At 41.3% G+C, this 9,727-nt stretch overlaps 1 protein-coding gene and 1 long non-coding RNA gene across 5 annotated transcripts; one reads left to right on the top strand and one right to left on the bottom strand.

The window, feature by feature from the left end:
• The first annotated feature begins 3,139 nt into the window (after positions 1–3,139).
• LOC134190036 (uncharacterized) lies at positions 3,140–5,088 on the top strand. Of its 2 annotated transcripts, XR_009971570.1 has the most exons (7): positions 3,140–3,296; positions 3,356–3,544; positions 3,609–3,823; positions 3,899–4,082; positions 4,149–4,284; positions 4,369–4,482; positions 4,540–5,088. It is a non-coding gene; the product is annotated as an uncharacterized LOC134190036 (long non-coding RNA). The 2 variants fall into 2 exon arrangements; XR_009971569.1 differs by having other exon boundaries at positions 3,140–3,544.
• A 73-nt stretch (positions 5,089–5,161) lies between these two features.
• Positions 5,162–8,387, bottom strand: LOC134190086 (uncharacterized). 3 transcript variants are annotated; one of them, XM_062658506.1, is made up of 8 exons: positions 8,158–8,387; positions 8,017–8,098; positions 7,851–7,950; positions 7,077–7,162; positions 6,752–6,845; positions 5,997–6,691; positions 5,823–5,935; positions 5,601–5,750 (listed from the first exon to the last, which is right to left on the bottom strand). In XM_062658506.1, exons 1-6 carry the CDS (start codon positions 8,177–8,179, stop codon positions 6,548–6,550), a joined length of 528 nt encoding a protein of 175 aa, XP_062514490.1. In that variant the 5' UTR covers positions 8,180–8,387; the 3' UTR covers positions 5,601–5,750; positions 5,823–5,935; positions 5,997–6,547. The 3 variants fall into 3 exon arrangements, with proteins under 3 accessions (XP_062514493.1, XP_062514492.1, XP_062514490.1); XM_062658509.1 differs by lacking the exons at positions 6,752–6,845; positions 7,077–7,162; positions 7,851–7,950; positions 8,017–8,098; positions 8,158–8,387 and adding an exon at positions 5,162–5,535 and having other exon boundaries at positions 5,599–5,750; positions 5,997–6,537; XM_062658508.1 differs by lacking the exons at positions 6,752–6,845; positions 7,077–7,162; positions 7,851–7,950; positions 8,017–8,098; positions 8,158–8,387 and adding an exon at positions 5,162–5,535 and having other exon boundaries at positions 5,599–5,750; positions 5,823–6,537.
• Between the last annotated feature and the right edge of the window lie 1,340 nt (positions 8,388–9,727).

The following is a 9,727-nucleotide window of genomic DNA, read 5'->3' as shown; positions in this document are numbered from 1 at the left end:
TTTACAGGACGATTACAAACCAAGCTGACCGAATTAGCACGGGCTGGCCTGCTTACAAGTGCTCTTGTAAACGGGGTATAAGATCTTGCAAGAAATTGACACTGTCTTGCAGGAAATTGGCAAGAAATGCAGGAAATTGAAAATTTCCTGTTCTTGTACCACCTTGGCCAACAACTTGAACCCTCCTCTACCGTCCGGATGTCGAAAGGGGAGGGGCTAGCTAGGCACTGGTAGGGCGTGGTTATATTGGTAGGATACGTCTAGTAATGAGAGAACGATAAGCCATCTGTGTGGAAAAATAGAGATATACTAACAACTACTGGTCAAGTTTTCAGTACCTCCCAAATGTCAGCCGGGCACAATTCTAAAAACTGACTCGATGTGTCCTAACTTTAAATTCGCACGCAACAATCGTAATCTTCGCTGTCTTGCTTCTCATCAAACTGTCAACAGGTGGTAGCGCTATTTAACCATTACAACTGAAGCAACAGCGGCTTTCTCAACGTCATTACGCGCATGCGCAATACAAGACACATTTCCTGTTTCGAACTTGCTGTTCAGTATGTGTTACTTTCAGTTCTTTCCCGTCCTCTACTTTCCGTTTCTACTTTACGTTTCCAGAAAGCCCACTCTTTGACTAAGAACCACATTCCATAAAAACGCTACCACTAGGTCATCTCTAGATCTTAGTTACACAGTTGCATTTCTATTACAATGCGTAGTAGGTGTCATGGCTGGCCAAGACTCTTCCCCAGCCTAGACTCGTTTCAATGACCAGTCTCGCTGCGAATTTCATCGTTCCAGGATGAGAATTGAACATCTAGGAATGACACAAGGGCGGCTGGGAGTAAAAAGCAAACAACTGATCCAGGCTTCAGTTTTCCGTTACTAGAAAACACTACATGGCCCTTTTCTGACTCCAAAGAAACAGTGTTCTGTCACTGTAGGTCTAATTACCCCAGATAATTAATTGGATAAACAATGAAACTGACACCAGCACTCAGGAAAACCAGACGTTTCTATAAGTAGTGTAGTCTCTAGCTGGTACGACAAACACTCTAAACAAGTAGATACATCCACGTACATGCAGTAGAGTTTTACACAATTATCATCTGACGCTCTCCAATATTGGACACTGGCACACCTAGACCAGACCAAGATTTCTTGTATCTAAGGTATGAATTTAGAGAGTAGTCACACGGTAACACAGTAACACGATGTGCTTGATCACTTGGCATATTGCTGTTCACAGTGACAAAATAGAACTTGCGCTGATTTTCCCGTATATGGGATACTGTCATCAAATATCGGACAGCCACCGGTTTTTGCTTTTGACGGTACTACAGTTCACTGTCTGCACCTTCAACATGTCTTTTCTACTCCCAGTGATAACAACAAATCGGCAGCTTTGCACGTTGCTCTTCAGGAAGCTGAGGAAGAGGGGCGGGTCTTGTTCTCTAGTATTGGACGCCCTGAGTTCCGTGCAAATAGGCGAGAACCTAGTCTCCTGCACAGCTCCTCTTATCGCGCGCGCGAGGACGTAACATTCATATATAACGTTTGTATATAACGTCCGTCTCTCCTAGGCAGTACTGTTCCATTTTCTGTATGATTTTTTCCATGTTCCGCTTATGAGCGTCTTCCTCAAATTGCAGGGAGTTGTATATGCGTAGGGCAGCGTGGCCTACACAAGTAATAAACGTTGCAACGCGGTATTCCATTAACTCTGGGCTCTGCAGATTCGTGAGGACCTCATATGAGTTCCAAACTTGACGGAATTGTCGCCAGTTCTGTGCCAAGTTGTCTCGAACGTGTAGCGGTTTTGGAATGGGTATGCGGCTCTGCATCCTCACTGGCATTGCGTCTCCTGCTTGCATACGTCCGTATTCTGCCCTGGCGTTGTGCTTTTCACTCCTGACACCATGTAACAGGCAGGCCGAGGTCTGTACACGTACACTGGATTGTGTATAGCAAAATCTATTATCTACTTGTGTATTATGTTATAGTGTAGGTATGGCATTACACTAAGGATCCACCCCTTACACTCGGTGGGCATGTAGTACGCCTCGCCTGCAATCAGCATTAACACAATTGTTCACGGTTCTCGCCTATATTGCACTCGCATCCAGCAAATCGGGTGTCCGATATTGGAGAACAAGACCCGCTCCTCTTCCTCAACTTCTAGAAGAGCAATGTGCAAAGCTGCCGATCTGTTGTCATCACGGCGAGTAGAAGAGACATGTACCTACTAGATCAAATGCATTGTGGTACCGTCGAAAGCAAAACCGTCTTTGGGTGATGGGCGTGTCCGACGTACAGGGAAAAAGCTCCGGAAGTTCTATTTTGTCACCGTGAACAGCAATACGCTATAAGTGATCAGGCTGAATCTAGTACGTTGTGTTACCGTGTGACTACTATCTACATTCCATGCCCCAAATACAAGAAATAATCGTCTGCTTTCCGTACGCCCTAGATTGGAGAGTGCCGATAATTGATGACTGCACTAGACAATTCGAAATCTACAGAGTGCTCAACTCTGCCGAACATGCGAGCTACTGCGACTTTCTAATTAGAAACCGCTTACCTGGCCGCCGACCGTTTACTTGTAAGTATGTTCATCGTACAAGGAAGTAAAAAGTCTCTGGCGAGAACTCCAAAATGGCGTTTCGATAGACCCCTACTTGCATCTCCAGCCAACACAGAAAAAAGATCTTCAGCGGCTACTTCAAGAGCTTCATAGGTGCTGTCAGACTCTTTGGTACTCAGCAGCTTAATCGGCTTGTGTTTCGACCTCCATTTGTTTAGCTTCTCTTCTAGAGCGTCGACGGGCTGCCGACGAGAGCCTTGGGCCCCCGCCATGATTCTGCTCGGTGAAAGCTTCTGCAGATTATGGCAGATTAGCGTACAACTACAGCTAGAACGAGCACGTTGTGGCGATCGAATGCTTGCGCATGTGCAGACCAGCAAATATGTGCAATTACGTACACCGTCCAATCATGATGCAGTAACCGATGTGCTGCAACGCGGCCATGCGCCAGACAAGTGTAGATGTCGATCGCTCACGTGCCGATACTTGCCGTGGCCGAGAGGGGTCATGCCGTGTGCAGTGCATCCCGATGTAGAGTTACGTAGTGTAATCATTGATTTTGATGCTTCTAGTCGTTTTCCCCGTAAGATAGAACGGCTTGCTGTCTCTTTGAAGTACACCATTCGTGTTAGCTATGGCGCATGCGCAAATCAAATATCCTCGGTTCAGCCTACAACGTACTGCCAAATGGACGCTGCTCAGCTGGATGGTATCTACTCATTAGTTTCTAGCTTGCAGTTTGACTGACACGATTTTGGTTTGGTTTAGAGAGAATTAGAATTTACTATCAAGAGGGAAAACCTTTGAAGGTGATTCTAGCGTATTTGGCTGCGAATCACGTTGTTCGGAGGTGACTAGGAACGCTTACTTATTTACTTGCAAACCTCTATTTGGCATTGCAATCTATGACGAGATGGAGGTTACATCTGATGACTCTTTCACAGTTTATGAGAGCTGGTTGGTACAGTACACCCAGTCTTCATAAACCAGTTACAATTAGATTATACACATTTGTTGATAGGACACACAATGACAGTGCTGTAGGAAAAGGTGAAGAGCCTGGATCAGCGTATGGGTCCCCTGGTGCAATCCAGTCCCATCACACAGCAACTGCGACCACATCTGTAGCAGTACAAACATCAATTCATTTGTCATACAAGTCTTTAGGAGTTCAGACTGATGAGCAGCAAGTGAATGCCACGTCTGATGCTGACAGGAAGACAGAATCACCTTTAGGTAACTAGCATATTGACCATTGATTACTTGTACATGTTTGCTACATCGTGTTGTTAACTTTATCGTTTTGTACAGATAGTTTGTGTGTCAAGCTAGAAGTGCAGCCAAGTACCGTTCAGATTGGAAAGCAGCTGGGTAAAGGAAATTTTGGCACTGTATGAAGCAAAGTGGAGTGGGTCCAGAGTTGCCGTTAAAATAATTCAATTTGAGCAAGTAAAAGTTCTCCCATTACACCTGAGAGAGAAATTTCAGTTTTATTGTTAGTGACCATATACATTGCAAACATGCCTGTCAACAATATTGAATGGATGTTTATGTTGTCTAGACATCTTCGGCACCCGCACATTATCATGATCCTCGCATGGGCAAAAGAAGTGCCATCAACATTGTATATTGTCACGAACTTAGTTAACGGACCAAGTCTCTTTCGAGCTCTGTTTGCACAGACTTCAAACTTGCAGGTGATATTGTTAATGAATTATTAAATAGTAACATGTACTATATTCATTGTGCACTGGAGGAATGCCCTTCTTTGTTCTTTACAGTTCTCTTTGACAAACAGAATGCAAATTGCTGCCCAAGTGACATCGGCTCTAGGATACCTGCATAATGCAAAACCTAAGGTGCTCCATAGAGATTTGAAGACAGACAAAATTTTAGTAAGAGTGATGTGAAATAATCAAATAGTGGGATATAACTTGCAACATGTGTTACAGATAGATGCCCATACTTATCATCCCTACTTAGCAGACTATGGGAACAGCAGCTTACTCTGCTCCAAAAGTCTTTGATTGCGTCTATTCCACACAAACGGACATATGGGCATTAGGGTGTGTGCTGTATGAACTCCTAACAGGATGTTTCATTTGGAATGAAATCAACAGAAAGCCAGTGGCCATTCAACGGCATTTCTTTTATGCCAGAGGACCAGATATTTCTAGAGTTATGCCATCAGTTGCTAAAGATGTTGTTGCAAGTTGCTTGCAGATCAGTCCTGAAAAGCGACCTTCTGCAGACTCTGTAGTCTCTAAGCTCACAGAAATTAACCTTCCAGAATAATGTACTTTCAGTCAGAAACTGTTTGTTCTTTGTTGAGTTGAGTTGAGTTTTCGTCTGAGAAGTAATTAGTTTTTCGAATTGCCATTGAGTAAGCTAAACTTAATCTTTTGCCACTTGGTAAAACATCTTTTCATTGTGTGCTGGAGGCACAATTAAAAATGCACTTTGTCTTGTAACATTTCTTGTTGACAAACAGATTGTATGTTGCTGCCCACGTGATGTCACCTCTAAATTACATACAGAACACCCTGGAATTCCCAAGATGCAGCATTGCTCAATTAGAATTGTAAATTCACAGATATAATTCATACATATATATTAGATATAAACACTTATATCTAATATATATTATTAGATATAAGTGTTTATCTAATAATATATATTTAGATAAACACTTGTGTCACCTGTGTCACAAAACTGACACCTGTGTCAGTTACCTCAGAACTCCATAGCAGCTACAAAGCACTTGTATGCTTTAACACAATCGCTTAGATTGACATCAATAACATTGATATCTATGTCAAGCATGTTCAGCAATGACAGTGCAGCTTCCACAAATTCCCGGCAGTAAAATGAAGGTTGAAAAGATGTGAGTAGTTCATATGTTTCATCATACAGTTGAGGATCAACAGCACACAAGTAATCCTCAGATCCTAAATACATAAACAATGTGAATAGTGACAAATCAACACGAAGGCATAATATAACAAATATGCCTGTAAGCTGAGGAAGAGCAAAAATATCTTCTGGTACTCCACCAGGACAGCTAGCTGTGTGTGTTTTTCGCATGTGATGCGTATTCCACCAATGAGTAAAATAGTCTAACCCTGCCTCCATAGCTTGAGTGAACACAAACCAAAAACATGTCCTATATACACCACACGAAAAGAATGTCTTTAGCAATTACTTGCCTACACACAGACCACTTTACACCACTTACATGTTTGTGTTATCATTTGAGTATATCCAGCCTTCTTCCGACAGTTGCTGAAACAATAGTATCCGCTTGTCAGTCATTTGCGTTCGCAGCTGGGACCATAATCCTTCTATTCTCTTCATACACAGATATCAAACAGAAACATTAGCAGTTGTTCTAAACACTTGCTCCAAATACTGTGTTTGTAGTAGATTTCCATAACGAAAGCTTCTGTCACCAGGTAAAGCATCAGTACCATAGAAGCAAAAAGTAATTTGTGCAGTAGCTAGATGACAATTCTCAGTGCCATGATCAGATCTAAGCACTGTAGGGCATCCTATCCAGAAAAATGAAACATTACAACAACTAGTTTGCATTATTCCTATGCAAATCATAAAATATTAGTATATATAAAACACCTCAAACATGTTCAAAGAAAATAAACAGATGTAAGTAACCAAATACAAAACAATGCTACTATGTCAATAAATTTATTAAGCATAAGAAATACTAGTAACAGTGTTGTGCTACAGAAACGTTCCAGTAAGAAAGTATTCACACAATAAAAATGTAAGTGACATACCTCCAATATCTCTAACAACATCAAGATATTATATATTAAATATTTAGCAACAACACTTGGATCCTTGTTTGTGGGGGAAATCTTCATCCACGAGATCTTTCTGGAATACCTACATTATATTCAACAGGATTTGTACAGAACAAAATAAGCACACACAAAATTAATGTCAGTCCAAAGTCAGTATGTGACCTAATTGATGACACAGCAAAACAAAATTAAAGACAGCATACCCATCAATACAACCGTGTATGTAAATCCCAAAAGAACTAAACTTGTCATAGCCATCTGTATGCCAAACATAATTTGGACCCTAACATGCACAGAAATTCAATTACTGATATATCATGTGTCATATTCTCAAATATAGTACCTTGTTTACATAAACTCTGCGCTTCAGTCGTCGACCTTTCCTAGATTTTGCTCCTTCCGGATCCATAATTGATAGTAATGTCATTACGGTATCCCTGTTTACACAATCTGCAATCAACAATTGTATTCCTACATCCCCGCTTATTCCTGTTCCAAAGGCAAAAACAAGTTTCTAAATTTTCCTGTTTCTATGTATGTCTACAACAAAACACGTTGATTAACCTAATATTCAATGACTGAAATGTCGAGGTGCAATTTATTCAGCTCAATGAAATACAAATGCAAACTTTAGTGTAACTAATCATACAACTAATAAGTTTACCAACCGTCGTACTGCTAGCCCATGACAATCCTTTAATCTCTTCCAGAGAGACCGATAACCAGCACCTCTCCCACACCGCTCAATTTCTATCTATATAAGACACAAGCACACAAACACTATTTATACTAATCCCTGAGTGGCGTCACACACACACACACACACACACACACACACACACACACACACACACACACACACACACACACACACACACACACACACACATGTACTGTATATATGCATAAAATAAAACATTAAAATGTCTATAAGTATGAATGCATGGATATTGCTGTTCCAACATCAAAACAAGCTTCCTCAGTATCTTCAACTTCTGAAATTGTTGAAGAAAGTTCTGTAGCCATTGGTAATGTTGAAAAAGATTTGCCACTTTTGCCCCCTAATTAACTAAATTAATATAATTAACTTTCTTAAACATAAACATAGCTTAAATATAAGCACCAAATTATAATTAATGGTATTAATACAATTTAAACCCACAAAAATGTAGGTGGCTACGTCACTGTTGAATCATGATCACATTGAGAATAGTAGCAGTGCTCGGTTACTTACCCCAACCCTGCTTAAATAGTAACTCGTATATCGGATCACTTTGAAAAAATAGCAACCCATGAGTGTGGTACAGTACTGTAGAAATATTTCTTTCCTGCTACTAAAAATAGGAAATCACGTGACTGCTATTGTTGCTGTTCGTAAATTTGTTAGTACAGTACACTACAGTAGCATTTGTAGCTGTAAACACGTACGCAAGATACAGTACCTGCATTGCTTGCAAGATGTCAGACAGTACTAGCAGATCCCAGCTACCGTTTCTTCTTCGAAGACCAAGAGCTCTAGTCTTTCGCTTCAGCCAGCTCATGCTACAATGCAATTCACAGTATCACAAATAGAGGTTTGCAAGTAAATAAGTAAGCGTTCCTAGTCACCTCCGAACAACGTGATTCGCAGCCAAATACGCTAGAATCACCTTCAAAGGTTTTCCCTCTTGATAGTAAATTCTAATTCTCTCTAAACCAAACCAAAATCGTGTCAGTCAAACTGCAAGCTAGAAACTAATGAGTAGATACCATCCAGCTGAGTAGCGTCCATTTGGCAGTACGTTGTAGGCTGAACCGAGGATATTTGATTTGCGCATGCGCCATAGCTAACACGAATGGTGTACTTCAAAGAGACAGCAAGCCGTTCTATCTTACGGGGAAAACGACTAGAAGCATCAAAATCAATGATTACACTACGTAACTCTAAATCGGGCTGCACTGCACACGGCACGGGTGCGCACTGCACACGGCATGACCCCTCTCGGCCACGGCAGATACTGGAAAGTGAAAGGTCATATCATAAAAGCATGTCGTAAGAAGCAGAAGGAAGATGCTACACCGGATAGCAGAACTTTCAAGTCAGGACAAGAAACTCACGATGTGGAAAAAGAGCAAGTGAGTATTATTTAGTCGGTGTCCGCTAGGGGCGGGCCAACGGTAACGCTAAACGTAGCGGGGCGCGACTCGTCATTTGAAATAGATACGGGAGCTTCGGTGACGGTGCTACCGCTGCATGTATACAAACAGTATGTAACTGAATGAAGCATGCGAAATTGCTGAAATGCAAGCTGGAATTACGGTCCTACAGTAGAAGGCATTAAAAGTAGTGGGTGAAGCTATAGTACCAATCCAGTATCAAACACAGCAAGCTACCAGGAAGATGGTAGTTGTCGATGCTCTTAGTAAGCCTGCCATACTGGGACGAAACTGGATGCATTCAATTCAGCTAGACTGGCAGTCTATATTCAAAGTGCAGAGTCAGCCAGTGGATATAGTAGAAACATTTCCAGAGTTGTTTAAACCCAGAATAGGAACACTACGGGGGTACAAGGCGAACATTACGTTACGTGAAGGTGCCACTCCAAAATTCTACAGACCACGCCCAGTTCCTTATGCGTTACAGCAGCCGGTAGAAGACGAGCTCAGTAGATTACAAGCGGAAGGAATTCTGCAACTAATGGAGCAAAGTGAGCGGGCAACACCTTTAGTAGTCGTCTTTACAAGGTCACCATCAATCCTTATCTCGAGATGAGTGCCTATCCTATAGATTTTACACATGATTAGGCTAGACTACTAGAAACGTAGCATCTTAGTTATGGTCAGAAAAGGATAAATGGTCAGAAGGCGTGGCTATGCCTTAGTATATAACCCTATACTGTTCATTAAATAATATTCATTTCTTAAGTTTGACAGCACAGTAGCCAACGTATACACACAACTTACTCTTTTAAAGCTCAGCTCACAATCCCAGTTTTAATTAAGTTATGTCAACTTGTCACTTTTTGTAGTCCCAACTCAATTTTTGGAGCCTTATGTTGTTCCAGTCATTAAAGATAAACATGGTGATGCCAGTGATCCAGACAATTACAGAAGAATAGCCATTTCGTCAACAATATCGAAAGCAATGGAACTAATACTGCGTGACAAGTTGCATGGTATACTAATGTCTAGTCAACAACAATTTGGTTTCAACAAGAGTCATGGATGTTCAGATTGTTCCTTTGTTTTGAAGGAGACCGTAGACTACTACCTATCAAATGGTAACAAACAAGTATATGTGTGTGCTCTTGATTTATCAAAAGCATATGATAAAGTTTCC

This window comes from Corticium candelabrum, chromosome 14, assembly GCF_963422355.1.
Source record: "Corticium candelabrum chromosome 14, ooCorCand1.1, whole genome shotgun sequence".
Classification (NCBI taxonomy): domain Eukaryota; kingdom Metazoa; phylum Porifera; class Homoscleromorpha; order Homosclerophorida; family Plakinidae; genus Corticium; species Corticium candelabrum.
Note: the sequence above shows the minus strand (reverse complement) of the source record. Positions and strands in the feature narration are given on the sequence as shown.